Genomic DNA, 15,621 nt, shown 5'->3' with positions numbered 1-15,621 from the left:
CAATAGTGATTTTATTAACTCGAAGGATAACATGAAGCACCAAATGGCTTCACTATATAGGAACCATGGTCACTGTCGGTTTTGAAACTAGCAGTGTACAATTGGCAGTGATAATAATATCACTATCGATTTTAGTCTATAACTGGCAGTGATAATTTTGTACCCTGCAATGTAATGCCTATATTCTTTTGGCTAGCCTCAGTTATTGTTAGCCACACCGTCTGCAACATAAAACAACATTGAATAAAATATTCTCCAGCTTGATTATTAAAGGATATTTTTTCAACCGCCGAGCGTGATTTCTCATGATGCCATGATGGGACAACTCCTTCAAAACTCAAGCACGTTCAATAAAATATTCTCTGGAAGAATACAGAAAAAGAGAGTAGCCATTAAGATTTTGTACTCGAAGATAATTCCCGATTATATTAAAGTTTTTGGTAGAATTTTATTGGGAAATGTTTTCCTTAGCCTTGAGTGTTGTGACCTAGTCGGAGCACTTCCTGACTAGAAACAACACAATATGTTAAGAGTCATTCCAAGGACATAAAATTCTAACGTAGTTAGTTTTTTTTGACTAGGTTGCTTGTTTTTTTTTTAAGTTGGGGCTAGTTGATGAGTATTGTATAAATACATAAGAACAGATACTACTAAAAGTATGGTAGAAATTCAAATAAGATACGTATACTTGACACGCATCATAAGATTCTATGGTGGGTTAACCAAACCGCCATGAATTAGACCACATTTTAGAAATAATATTTTTATATACAGAAGGTATCTCCAAATAGAGAAAGATTACCCCGGGTAGGACAAATCAAAGTCGGTCATACTCAAGACTCTAAGTAAGACCAGACCCTATCTCCCTGACTATATAAACAAGGGGAGAGGGCACGAACAAAACAGCTCAATTAAAGTCAACTCATCTTGAGGAGATTCAAGTCCTCAAGATTAGGAGAAGAACTCAAATAGTTTAAGGTTTAGATCTTAGACACCTTATATTATAATCCTTTTCTCGAGTCAATACAAAGCTCGAGGCAACATATAAGACATAAAGCTATTACACTTGAAGATGACTGAACCTATCTATATCGTGAGTCCCTTATTATACTCGTGATTCTTTTTAAAAAAATTAGCACAAGCTAATACGGAGAAATTATATCTGAAGAAAAAGAAAAGTCAGCTTAGGATCTGAGGCTCTAAGCTAAGTTCAACTTTGCCTGTTTAATCTAGACACCAAGACCATCTTATTTTCGTGGACAACCGAAAGTGTCACAAGTCCATTGCATCCACTGTTCATCCACAGCAGTCTCTAACAAATTCAGTAATGATCAAATTAATTTCAACTGCATTTATATCTCTAAAATGAACATAAACGTCGATCGATAGATATCCGTAGATCGGCTCTAGTTTATCTTAATCAACTGACTAAGTACTAGTCAGTTGATTAAGATAAACTAGAGTGAATCTACAGTTCGCTCAATGTCCATTCCTACCGGAACAAACATGGTAGCTGCCTCTGAATAAGAAAACTGCAAGGGTAGACAAGTAATTAACTGGAGAACGATCTGTGCAGCTTTCCTTCAGAACGTTCAGAAATCAGAACCACTGCTTGTAAACCTTTATTCCAGGTGTCGTTAATTGTTATTAACCAGCAAAATCTTCTCCAGCGTGTGTCAATCACTTCTTGGCCGGCTGCTCCGGCGCCTTATCTGCAGGCGCCTCATTTGGGGGAGGCACAGCGGTGGCATTGCCGCTCGGTGCAGCCATATCGCCGCCCGTCATCTTCTTGTCGGCCTCTCCAGCTGCCTGCATACCGTCCTTCTTATCATCCTTGTTGGCGTCGTTGCCGTCCTTCTTGCTGTCCTTGTCGCCGTCCTTCTTCTCCTCCTTCGCAGGCACGGGTAGAGGCTCCATGTGCGGCGGCGGTTTCTGCTTGAGCTTCATGAGGACCTGGCGCATCCGGGAGAGGTCGGTGGCCTTGCCTGGCTTGGGTCCCTGCACCACCACGATGCCGGGCTTCCTGTCCTGCTCCTTCCTCTTACCCCTCTTCTCCAGCCCCGGGATCTCGTGCGGCACCAGCTCCGCGATCGCTTTCCAGTATTGCCCGTCCGCCTCCTTGTGGAACCTCTCTTGGTTCGCCAGGAACAGCTATTCGTTGAACAGAGGCATCAGGATTCTATTTGATCAATTCTGAAACATGGATGTTCGTGTGTTCTTACCTTTTCCCTGTCCCTGTTCTGAGTCCGGTTGGTCTCGCAGTTGAGTTTGCGCTTCTCGAGGAAGGATTTCTTGAACTCCTCTGCTTCCGCGATGATCTCGCTGCGCCGATCCCTCTCCTTCCTCTCCTTCTCCTCCAGCATCAACGCATTCTGGCTGCAAAGCAAGACGCCCATTCATAATTTGCGATGCACACGGATCATTGTAATCATGTCGAAATTTGAGATCTCACGCGGTGGCGCAAGAATCGATCAGACAAAGAAATGCAACAAAAAGAGAGGCACTCACCGGCGCCACTCTCGGCGGAGGATGCCCTCATCCCGCATGGCCTCCGGCGGGGGCAGGACGGGGCCGTCATCAGCCGCCGCGCTGAGCACGTCGTCACGGAGGCCGCCACGGATGCCCCCGCCAACAACGCCGTGCACCGCGCCATCAATCACGTCCTCAGCGCCCATGACGTGCTCCACGCCGTTCATCGCGTCCTCGCCGTACCCGTACGCGGCCCCGCCGTTGGAGTCCGACGGCATGCCGAAGCCGCCGTACGCGCCACCGTCGGCATCGCTCGCAAACCCCGCCAGGTCGTCGTCCGAGACGGCGGTGCCGAAGGACGAGTAGGACGCAGCGAAGCGGTGGCCGCGGCGCATGCCGAGGCCCTGCTGCTGCTCGCCTCCGTCATCCACGACGGGGACGTCGACGACCGGGTCAAAGGGGGCTGGTGGCAGCGCGTCCTCGTCGCCCACCACGGCCGCGACGGAATCGAAGGAGGAGGACATGGTGGCTTCGCGGATCTTGTCTTGGGGGAGCTTTGGATCCGACAAGAGTGGAGGTGACGGTGAGGTGGAGCAGAGTCGACGTCGAGTATACGAAGGCGACAGGGGCAAAGGAGTTGGGCTCGGTGCACTCTCGCGCCCGCATTTGGCGGGAAAATTTGTTCCTTCCCATCTTGCCCTTTTCTCCTCGAATAGTCTTTGCTCTTAGCTTCGAAATGAGTTTGGTATACTTTAGGCATGTATAGTGCATGTGCTTACAGAGATGCTTTAAGGGTAAAATCAGGGGGCTTTTCTGCAAAGTATATAGACACGGTGCTAATTATCTCATAATATCAGTGCTTGAGAGATGATGTGCAGTCGAAAATGAAAAGATGACTGTGTGCGAATTAAACTTGCGATTATCTAAGCGTATGTAAGAAGAGTTGCTTACAACGAAAGTTTGAAATTCTTATATGAGTGCTTACTATTGTTTCACATTAAGCACCTTTTAAAGCATTTTTTGCACCATACATGCCCTCACGCAATCGATAAGGCATGAGCAATAACCTATCTTAAGGAAAAAGTATACATTACACTCTTTAATTGTCTACTTTACACCTCTGAAATTTTCAAAAACCACAGTAAATTAAACTTTGGTGAAGGTATTCGGAGTAGTTTTGACATATAAGATGGTTTTTTTAATGGCGTGGCCCAAGAGGGTAGATCTAGGGTGGGGGAGGGGGTTCAAGCCTGATCCCCCCTCGTTGCGGATGGCCTCCGCCACCGCAGCTTTGTGCTGCATATGATTTGGATCAGATCTCACTGCTGGTGACCTTCTTCCCTCTGTACGTCGTCATATGTCATGATTCTTGTGGAAGACGAGTTTAGGATCTAGGAGGAGGTGAAAGGAGGCGCAACCAGAAAGGTTGGATCTAAGTCTTGGGTGTTCATGTGCCAAGGTGTAAGAATGGGTTGCCTTCACAGCGGTCATCTTGGTCGCATGTGTGTGGAGAAGAATAGGGCAACGAGAGAAGGAAGGAGGGGATGACGGGTGGACCATGTTGATTGAGCCGGAATGAGGTGAATGAGAGGGAGAGAGATTTGGAAGAAAGGCAAAATTGTCTTTTCTCTCACATTCTCTCTCCTCCCCTAAGCCAGAAATGATATTTTAATTCCTGAGATGTCTTGAAGATAAAACCATATTTTCGTAGTGTCATGTAGACAAATTGATATTATGAAAATGACTAATCTACCTCTCTGTTTCGTTTTACCTTTCACCTTCTCAATTTATCCATGCATAACAATGAAGCAACGTGATCCAGCATCTCTCTAGCTAGCTCGACAAAATGCACGATACTAGAAACTTGCATGATGACATAGTTAAAACATGGTAGTCGAAAGGGAAATTCAAACATTTTTTCTCTTTCTCTAGTTCTTGACAACAGTGGCAAAATCTATAGCGAATTTCGTAATTGCTGGCATCAAAACTATTAAGAGAAAAACAGTGCCAAAAATGGTCTGCAGGATGTAGCCAATATTGATGCAAAAACTAAACACAAATAGCTATTCTATTTCAATTACATATATCAGAGTGGAGACCGGAGACCGGAGTCTGGAGAGCTCTCGAACCCCTGGCCATGCCACCCGTCGAGCTCTCACTGATGAGCTGTGCCGCCCACCGCGCCGAGCTCCCACTGTAGAGCCGCACCTCACGCCGCATCACCGCTCGTCGCACCGCAGCCACCCGAGCGCCAAACCCACGCGCCACCCGCCGGTCGTCGTGTGCCCTTGCTCCCAATCCCCACCCGCACCATGCCACGCCGCCGCCGAGTAGCGAACTCGTGATTATGGGTTAGGTGAATTGGGAGTGATCAAGGCGTCGAGCAGTCCACTGCAACTGAGGCATCCGTCAATTGGGGAGTTTTTTTTATTTTTATATTTTTCAATTAAAATTTTAAATAAATAGATTCCTCGTGGAAAAAATTACAAAACTAGGCGTCTGTAGCCCCTAAGAGGGCGGGTGGCCTAATCGCCCCCTCAGAGGGCGGCTAGAGCCTGCCCACCGGCGCCGTGCCCTTACCGCCCCCTGAGAGGGCGGGTAGGGCCCCTTGCCACCCTCACAGGGGGCGGTAAGAAGGCTGCCCGCCCACCTCCCCCCTTCTCTATAAAAGGGCAAAAATTGAGGGTTAATCCTCATTTTAATCCAAAAAAAGAGAAAGCTCTGAAGAGGGAGGAGAGGGGAAGAGAGGAGAGGAGAGGAAGAGAGCACGGCAAAGCTCTGATGCATTTGATCTGCAGATTTGAAGATCACTTTCTGGTAAGTTCTTGTATACTTTTATTGTTGTAATAAGTACAGTAGCATTGTATGATATAGGGTTTAGACATGTATGACCTAGGGTTCAGAAAATGTTATATTTAGTAGAAAATTGTCAATATTACTTACGACATGGTGGGATAGCAATTAAATACAGAATATTATTTGTAGTATGGTAGTTTTGAATATGTAGATTGTATAGAGTAATAATTGTAGGGTAGCATTGTGTGACATAGGAATTAGCATTGTCTGATAACGGTATGACCTAGGATGTAGGGTTTAGAAAATACTAGTATACTGTGAATATTAATTTCGACATGATAGGATAGCTATTAAATGTAGATTGTATAGAGTAATATTTGTAGGTAAGTTTGGTTAGGGGTATTATTGAAGAACCTATTGTTAGATATGAATCAGTGTCGGTAAATTTTTTATTTCCGATACTGAGAAATATAGTTCGTCGGTCTTAACATTGGTTATATTTGCAGATGTTTCCAGGGATGGCAGATAAATTAATTTTTCAGATATAAGGGTGAAATTAGGTACGGTCCTAACGGTGTAGATCTGTCTGGATTTCATCATGTCATGAAGGGTCTTAGTAAAGCTAATGAGAGGACCATTGCGGGTGTGTGCAAGTGGCTGATGCGGTTTTTTCAACTGGATCCGTAGCAACATGATCTTAAGCTGAAAGCTGTCCTCAACCGTGCTAGTCATGGATACTTTGGCGAGCTTGTTCCGATCGAAGCCCATCAACTTGGAGGCAGTATATAGATATATCTTGTGAACGTGGCATGCCTCTGATTTTGTTAGCTGACGCGTACCTGAAACATCAAACAAAGGTGAACTCTACAGAAACAGTTGCGGGACCAAGTGAGGCAGTGGAAGATGAATTAGACCCGGTAAATATCGAGACCAGGGCAGATGTTGGGGATATTCCTGAGATGCAACTGATAGGTGTAGCCGATGAGGGGGAGCATATCCCTAGCATAATTGAAGAGATGGAGTTAGAGGATCAAGAGTTGGAGGAAGCTGTTGCCGATGAGGATTCATCTGACGAGGAGGGTAATGCTCCAGTGCCTGCAGAGTGGAGAGATCATGAATTTTCAAAGCTGGTGGTTAAAGAGGCTGATCGGACACCGTGGCAGTACCATGAGAACGAGGTGTCTCAGGGTGCTATGTACCCTACAAAAGAGGCTGTTATTGATGCAGTTAAATTTTGATCGCTGTCTCTTTAGAGGCAGTTTAAGGTTGTTAAATTCAGTAAAAGGGAGTATGATGTGAAGTGTTTGGTGCCTCAATGTCCTTGGCGAGTGCACGTATTTAGAGGGAAATGGGTAGACTACTGGCAATGCTCAATAGTCAAGGAACATAATTGTCACATTGAGGAAATAGATTTCGCTCACCGGAACCTGTCATCTGTTTTTATTGCTAATGTTATGTATGGGGAGATTGTGGACAATCTAAGGTATGAGCCACGATCAATAATTCGTGCTATTAAGCAAAGGTTCTAGTACACAATAAACTATGCGAAGGCATAGAGGGCGAAACAGAAGGCTATTGAGATGAGGTTCGGAACATACGAAGATTCATATCACAATCTACCTCGTCAATTAGCCACAATATGTGGAAGGACCCAGGCAGCTACTATGATATCAAGCATTACCCCTCCACTGATGCGGAGTACAACAGGAAATGAGTATTGCAACGTGCTTTCTTTGCATTCGCTGCAACCATCAAAGCATTTCGGTACTGTCGACCCATCATTTTCCTGGATGGGACATTCCTGACTGGGAAGTACAAAGTCATGCCACTGGGGTTTGCTTTCGTGGAGAGTGAGAACGGGGACAGCTGGTATTGGTTCCTTGAGCAGGTGAAACATGCTATTGTTCTTGACCGGCCAGATGTGTGTCTGATTCATGATAGACATGCAGGGTTATTGCAGGCTTTGCTGGATATGCAATATGGTAGTGTACGACGGGGTGTAGTAGCACAGTGGCCCGACCTGAAGAGCAGGTTGTGCATGCGTCATATGGGTGCGAATTTCTACAGACAGTACAAAACAAAGAGTTGATGAAGCTTTTCAAAAAGTTGTGCAGTCGAAACCAGCAATGGAAGTTCAATGCCCTATGGGCAAGACTGGACGAACTAACTCTGAAATAGACAGCAGAGACTGCACCCAGTAGTGATGAACCGATAGCTCTTGGACCTCTCCGATAGATACTCCGCAAATAGTGAGGTCAGGGTCAGCTATTAGGAGCTTTTTACAGTAGATACGTAATGAGCCAAATGAAAAATAGGCTTTGCTGTACGATAGTGGTGGGGCAAGGTATAGAGTAATGACAACAAATCTTACTGAGGTTTATAACTGGATCATGCGAGGAATGAGGTCCCTCCCACTTGTTGGAATTGTAGAAGGTATTTTGCATGGGACAATACTTGCGCACCTGTCCAGCAAGATTCTCATTCCTCGCATGATCCAGTTATAAACCTCAGCAAGATTTGTTGTCACTACTTCATACCTTGCCCCACCACTATCGTACAGCAAAGCCTATTTTTCATTTGGCTTATTACGTATCCACTGTAAAAAGCTCCTAATATCTGACCTGACCTCCTTACTATCTAAGGAGTATCTATTGGGAGAGGTCCAAGAGCTATCGGTTCATCACTAGTGGTTGCAACCTCTGCTGCCTGTTTCAGAGTTAGTTCGTCCAGTCTTGCCCATAGGGCATTGAACTTCCGTTGCTGGTTTTGACTGCACAATTTTTTGAAAAGCTTCATCAACTCTTTATTTTTGAACTGTATGTAGAAGTTCGCACCCATATGGCGCATGCGCCACCCACTCTTCAGGTCAGGCCACTATGCTGCAACACCCCGTCGAACACTCCCATGTTGCATATCCAGCAAAACCTACAACAACCCTATATGTCTATCATGAATCAGACACACATCTGGTCGGTCAAGAACAATAGCATGCTTCACCCGCTCAAGGAAACAATACCAGCTATCCCCGTTCTCACTCTCCACGAAGGCAAACCCCAGTGGCAGGACTTGGTTCTTACCGTCGACCCCAATTACAAACAATATCTATCATTTGTACTTCCCGGTCAGGAATATCCCGTCCAGGCAAATGATGGGTCGACAGTACCGAAATGCTTTGATGGTTGCAACGAATGCAAAGAAAGCACGCTGCAATACTCGTTTCCCGCTGTACTCCGCATCAGTCGAGGGGTAATGCTTGATATCATAGTAACTGTCTGGATTCCTTCCACATATTGTGGCTAATTGATGAGGCAGATTATGATATGAATCTTCATATGTTTCAAACCTCATCTCAATAGCCTTCTGTTTTGCCCTCCATGCCTTCGCATAGTTTATTGTATACTGGAACCTTTGCTCAATAGTACGGATTATTGATCGTGGCTCATATCTTAGATTATCCACAATCTCCCCATACATAACATTAGCAATAAAAGCAGATGACAGGTTCCAGTGGGCGAACTATATTTCCTCAATGTGACAATTATGTTCCATGACTATTGAGCACTGCCAGTAGTCTACCCATTTTCCCCTGAATGCGTGCACCCGCCAAGGACATTGAGGCAGCAAACACTTCACATCATACTCCCTTTTATTGGATTTAAAAACCTTGAACTGCCTCCGAAGAGACAGTGACCAAAATTTAACTGCATCAATAACAACCTCTTTTGTAAGGTACATAGCACCCTGAGACACCTTGTTCTCATGATACTGCCATGGTGTCCGATCACCCTCACTAACCACCAGCTTTGAAAATTCATGATCCCTCCACTCTGCAGGCACTGGAGCATTACCCTCCTCGTCAGATGAATCCCCATCGGCAACGGCTTTCTCCAGCTCTTGATCCTCCAACTTCAGCTCTTCAATTATGCTAGGGATGTGCTCCCCCTCATCGGCTACACCCATTGGTTGCATCTCAGGAATATCCCTAACATCTGCCCTAGTCCCGACATTTACCGGGTCTGATTCATCTTCCACTGCCTCACTTGATCCCGCTACTGCTCCGCAGAGTTTACCTCTGTTTGATCTTTCTGGTATGCCTCAACTAACAAAATCAGAGGCAAGCCACATTCACAAGATATATCTATATACTGCCTCCAAGTTGATGTGGCTTCGATCGGGACAAGCTCACCAAAGTATCCCTGACTAGCACGACTGAGGACAGCTTTCAGCTTAAAATCATGTTGCTCCGGATCCAGTTGGAAAAACCGCATCAGCCACTTGCATACACCCGCAATGGTCCTCTCATTGGCTTTACTAAGACCCTTCATGACATGATGAAACCCAGACAGATCTACACCGTTAGAACCATACCTAATTTCACCCTCACCATAATATATCTGAAAAATTAATTTATCTGTCATCCCTGAAAACATCCGCAAATATAACCAATGTTAAGACCAACGAACTATATTTCTGAGTATCGGAACTAAAAAAATTACCGACACCGATTCATACCTAACAATAGGTTCTTCAATAATACCCCCAACCAAACTAACCTACAATTATTACTCTATACAATTTACATTTAATAGCTATCCTACCATGTCGGAATTAATATTGACAATATACTAGCATTTTCTAAACCCTAAACCCTAGGTCATACCGTTAAATCCTAGGTCATACAGTGCTAAACCCTTTGTCGCACAATGCTACCCTACAATTATTACTCTGTACAATCTACATATTCGAAATTACCATACTACAAATAATATTATGTATTTAATTGCTATCCTATCATATCGTAATTAATATTGACAATATTCTACTAAATACAGCATTTTCTAAACCCTATGTCATACATATCTAAATCCTATGTCATACAGTGCTACTTTACTTATTAACAACAATAAAAGTATAAAAGAAATTACCGGAAAGTGTTCTTCAAATCCGTGAATCAAATGCAGCAAAGCTTTGCCATGCTCTCTTCCTCTCCTCTCTTCTCCTCTCCTCTCTTCTTCAGAGTTTTTTCTTTTTTTGGATTAAAATGAGGATTTCTCCTTAATTTTCAGGCTTTTATAGAGAAGGGAAGAGGGGGGGCGCGCGGGGCAGCCTCCTTACCCCCCTCCTGAGAGGGTGGTAAGGGACCTAACCGCCCTATCAGGGGGCGGTTAGGCCACTCGCCCTCTCAGGAGGCGGTAAGACTTCCTAACTGCCCTCTCAGAGGGCTACAGCTCTCTCAAGGGGCTGCAGGCGTCTATTTTTGTAATTTTTGCAACGATAAATCTATTTATTTAAATTTTTAATTGAAAAAATATATAAAAAAAACAGCCCAGAAAACACGATGGGCAAGCTCGGCCCAAAAAAACAAGCCCAATATCTAGCCATGGGCGGGCCTAGACACATATTATTGCCCAAAGAAAAATAGGTTTTTTGCCACTATGGATCCAGCCTGGCCCATAGTTTTTGGCCACAACGTTTGGCGCCGTACATGAATGTCGAGTTTTTTTATTTTTATATTTTTTCCAATTAAAATTTTAAATAAATAGATTTCTCGTCACAAAAATTACAAAAATAGACGCCTGCAGCCCCCTGAGAGAGCGGGTGGCCCAACCACCCTCTCAGAGGGTGGGTACGCCCTTCCCGCCCGCGCCCTACACCTTACTACCCCCTGTGCCTCTACCCTCAGGTACTGGGCGACACTACATTCTCGTAAATGCAATATATTCAGCAGTATATTTAATATTGTCCACAGGTTATTTCGGTGATGAGGCCAACCCGTCTTCAGCTGCCCCGCGACTGATCCCACCACCACCATTCGAGCCCTACTACGGCACGCCCGCCTGGCCATCTTCTGCTGCACCGGCATACCACGCAGGTACAATAGTGCATTTTGTACAACTATTTTCATTTCCATATTTTCCATATGTAATACATTTATTTGTTCGTAGGCCTCTTCAGCCAGAACACATGGACGCCCGCGGATCCTTCACAGTCTTCGTACCCTAGTCAGGAGAATGAGCCTGGGCCGGACCTCGCGTATGACCTCGTGCGGGACTTCTTCGGGGGCACACCAGACTACGACATCCTTCAACAGTCCCAGGTACCCAGTGCTCCACTTCGGACACAACACACGTAGGAGGAGGCCTCGACACCGGTGCTCCCTACTAGGCCTACCAAGCAGGTCGGTCCACCCGACCCCCTCACCTACTCTAGGGGCCACATGAGGGTCAACCAGAGGTAGCGGCAGTGAGACCATGATGGGGGGAACAGTCGACGGCAGCGGGGGAGACAGCAGTAGGATTGTATATTTGTTTTTGTAACTTACATATGCATATTCGATTCGCGATGTATTCTTACATATTCGGACGCGTGTAATCTTTATGGTCCACTTACCATGTCGTAACTGCATTTCTTATTCCAATATAATCGCACGGTAGTTGCATTTCTTAATCCAACGTAACCACGCTGCTTTCTATCGTCCTCGGCCATGTATGAACCGTTCACGACAGACCTAGAAAAGTGTATCTTACAAAGCTACTTATACACGAAGTGACCGCTCGATAACTCTATCGGGAGTCTAACTTTACTCACGAAGTGACCACACTATTGAACTTTAACCATTAAATGACACCACCTCTTTCCTAGCATAATCTGCAGAAATGATATGACCGCTCAACTTTAACCATGAAATGACAATACATATCTCTTTGCGCAGGCTTTAGATAAGAAGTGACAACACAGGGATAGCTTTTACCAAAAAATTAATGACAACACATATACCAATACACATGGAATCTCTGTCCATCATCAATACCACAACTTTCTCATTCTTCAAGATGGAATCCAATGCTCCTACCACCCTCTAAGCCCTTCCACCCACTCCTTTCTTCAAGAGAAAATCCAATGCTCCTGCCTTCCCCCACCATAAATAGCCCAACCTCCATACATTGATGCACCACTCATTTCTCAGTTCTCTCAACTGCAATATCTTCCTCAGCTCCATCAAGCCTACCCAAGAAACATTGGGGGATTTTCATCCCTCAAGTGATCGAATCATCGATGTGCTTCTGTAGTGACCGTTGCAGGCTTCGCGAGTCGCAGGACATCTCATACACCTATGGGCTGCGCTTCTTCATGTGTGCCAACTACCAATACGATAAGCCTCAACATGAACCATATGAGTATCCACCGATATAGCAACAAATATCAGCCACATCTTTGCCGATTTTACACCCTGTTTTACTAACCTCTCATCTTGTTCTATTTGTTCAGTCCCCTCCACCGATCTGTGATTTTATTCAATGGCTCGACATTGAGCAAAATGAGGACTAGAAACGGTGGGTCGACATGACCATGAGGTGGAGAAGGGAAGCTTACGCGCGTCGGGAGTACGAGCAACAGCAAGAGGAACTACGCCTGAAGTGGCAGGAAGAAGAGCGCATGAGGAAGAAAACGCAGAACCATACCACGGCTCAGGCTCGGGAGGCTGAGAGGGCAAGGAAGCGAGAGAGGGCCCGTCGCGCTAAGGCGGCAAGTTCCGATGCCCTGCGAAAGGGAAAATATCCTAGGTGCACTCAGTAGAGAGTATCTAATGTAATCCGACATCTTTCCGCTCCCTAAGGCATGTTATGATTAGGAGCGGCACACTAATAAGTAGGTGTTTGTGCGAACCGTACATGTCACCTTTTTTCTCGTTGTGTCGTCGTGGTTACAGTCTCATGTAATATTTTTCACCATATGTTTAATCTTATGTTTGTCGCCGTTCGCAACCTCATTCCCGCGTAATGTGCTGCAAGTGCTTCACATATACAATTTGTTCATGAATATTAATTTTTTATCCTCCGAATAATACGTAAACTACTCCAAATTCTCGCTTCCCTAATATACCGTTTTCAGTACTCTTCAACCATTTTAATTCCAAATTTTGTAAAATACCTATTTCAAATTTTGAGCAACATTATACACTAAATTTTACAACTTTTAAAAAATAAAATGTCATAACCAGCCCTCTCAAGAGGCTGCAGGCGTCTATTTTTATAATTTTTGTGACGAGAAATCTATTTATTTAAATTTTTAATGAAAAAATATAAAACAAAACTCCATGAATGTCATGGCGCCACATTGTTTGGCGCCGTTTCCTTTCTCGTCAGTGCATTGCAGAGGCCTCGAGAAAGAAATTATATTGCATTGCAGGGCAAGAACTCCAAAGGCCAAGGTGCGGCAGGCGCATGTGCACGTGTGGGTACCAGCCAAACCTATATTGAGAGTGCCAACGCTATAAAGCATTTGCCCCTCTCTCTGTGCAAAGTAAAGAAAAAAAAGTAAAAGAGCACTGCAGGGCGCAGTGACATGTGCACAAATTTTAATCTCGTTACTGTTACTATTTGCTGTTACCGATACGTTAGAGCTCAGCGACAAATGCCAAGTTACCCGGGGCAGGATGGCCTATCTAATTTTGAGGTTCTCTTTTCTACAGATGTCATCATACAAAGCAAGAGAGCTCTGCGAGGTGGCATTCAAGCTCGTTCCTTTTTGTTCTCCATTTGCAATAGTTAGTGTTGGACCAAGAGTTTTCAAATATGTACTCACAGTGCTCTTCTGACATGAGTTTTTAGGGTTGTTTGGGTCTCGCCCCCGGAAGCCAAGCCAAAATCTTATCATGTCAAAACTAGGGTAATGCTAAAATTTGATCATATCAAGTAGTATTTAGTTTAAAATCAAGCTAAAATTTTGCCCAGTCAAAAACCTCGTTGAACTTTGCTATAGAAAAAAATTGGGCGGTCAAATTTTTTAGGGCACGATCAAATTTTAGCCCTGAACTAAACTGAAGTTAAATTTCCTAGATGTGACCAAATTTTGACTTGGTTTCTTGGAGGCAAGAACCAAATAACCCCTAATTGTACTGCCCCCTTGGTTGCAATCCTCTGTACCATATTTTCTTGCTCTGAGCTTGTTTATTTTGCTACCCTAGCAAACCTTACCAAATATTGATAATACCCTCATATTTTAGCCCCTATTTGGTTCACTGCCAAATTTTGGCAAGCCTAGAAAAAAATTTGACGCTATAATTCTTAAACCGTATATTTAAATGATAGCTCGATTATACTATAATATTCCTTGTAATTAAATCTACAAAACAAGATCTCAATTGATTATATTAATAAAAAAGATTTTGTTAATAAGTAGGACTCATATGTCATACTAAGAATTTTGGAAGACATTGGTATGGTTACAATCCAAACACAATTTTCACTTAAAAAAAATTGCCATTGCATATGAATTGGTATGGCATGGATCCAAACATGACTTTCTTTGCCCATGACTCAGCATTGCCCATATTTTGGTGTTTCTAAATTTTGATTTGGCTCATGTTGAGCTGAACCAAACAGCCCTAGCAAATCCAAGTGATACCAAATTTCCATGTTCATCTGAAGTCACTTCTGCAGAATCTAAATTACTTGATTTCACTAGGTTGATAATTAAGTACCGCCATTTTCCTGACCCCACAACATAGCTTCCAATCTCATCATTGCACGAAGAAGCGCCGTTTGCACGCCGGAGACCCTTTTCTAGAGCCAGCACCCAGCAGACTGCACTCATAAAAACGAAGCCAAAAAAAGGGGTCGTTTGTTGAAGAGCGGGATAGCCTCACGAAAACAACGAGCTGCTAAAAAAGTTTCCCACACATCAAATGTTGGATACCACAGTTGTGCAAATAAGACAAGAGTTGGCCATACAGGTGCACATGTCACTGCGCCTTGTGGTGCTCTTTTACTTTTTACTTTGGAGAGAGAGGCAAAGGCTTTATAGCACTGGCGCTCTCAATATAGGTTTGGCTGGTACACACTGTGCACATGCGTCTGCCGCATCTTGAAAAGCTGCAAGTACTTGGCCTTTGGGATTCATGCCCTGCAATGCAATAGAATTTCTCTTCTCGAGGTCTCTGCAATGCACTGGCGAGAAAGGAGCACAGTGTGCTATGAACACGGAATGGGATCTCCTAAGTGACTACCACAAATTATTGTACATTGTTAGATCATAAAGCGACGGATAAGATTTAACGTGATTCCTTTTAACCTACGGCGCCAAAACCTTTGACACCGTAGGTCACATCATACAGACACTTCCAGCACACGCACGCCAAAGTTAATGGTGCTGTAAAATAAATCTACGGCGCCACTACCTATAGCACCATGAAAAGGTCCATTTCTAGACATCTTTCCTCACATAGTCCATTTATAAAAACTGTTTTCGAAAAGGCCAAAAAAAAGCCAGGTCGCATGTTGATGCCTAAAATGACATATCCACGAGTATATTGGTGTAACATCTTCATACGTGAATCACATGTCAAGAGAATGA

General features: G+C 44.2%; 1 protein-coding gene across 1 annotated transcript; it reads right to left on the bottom strand.

Moving 5' to 3' along the window:
- Window positions 1–1,572: 1,572 nt before the first annotated feature.
- Window positions 1,573–3,052, bottom strand: LOC133893411 (clathrin light chain 3-like). The gene is made up of 3 exons (XM_062334423.1): window positions 2,509–3,052; window positions 2,223–2,376; window positions 1,573–2,151 (listed from the first exon to the last, which is right to left on the bottom strand). Exons 1-3 carry the CDS (start codon window positions 2,991–2,993, stop codon window positions 1,681–1,683), a joined length of 1,110 nt encoding a protein of 369 aa, XP_062190407.1. The 5' UTR covers window positions 2,994–3,052; the 3' UTR covers window positions 1,573–1,680.
- Between the last annotated feature and the right edge of the window lie 12,569 nt (window positions 3,053–15,621).

This window comes from Phragmites australis, chromosome 15 (assembly GCF_958298935.1).
Source record: "Phragmites australis chromosome 15, lpPhrAust1.1, whole genome shotgun sequence".
In the NCBI taxonomy this organism is placed as follows: Eukaryota; Viridiplantae; Streptophyta; class Magnoliopsida; order Poales; family Poaceae; genus Phragmites; species Phragmites australis.
Note: the sequence above shows the minus strand (reverse complement) of the source record. Positions and strands in the feature narration are given on the sequence as shown.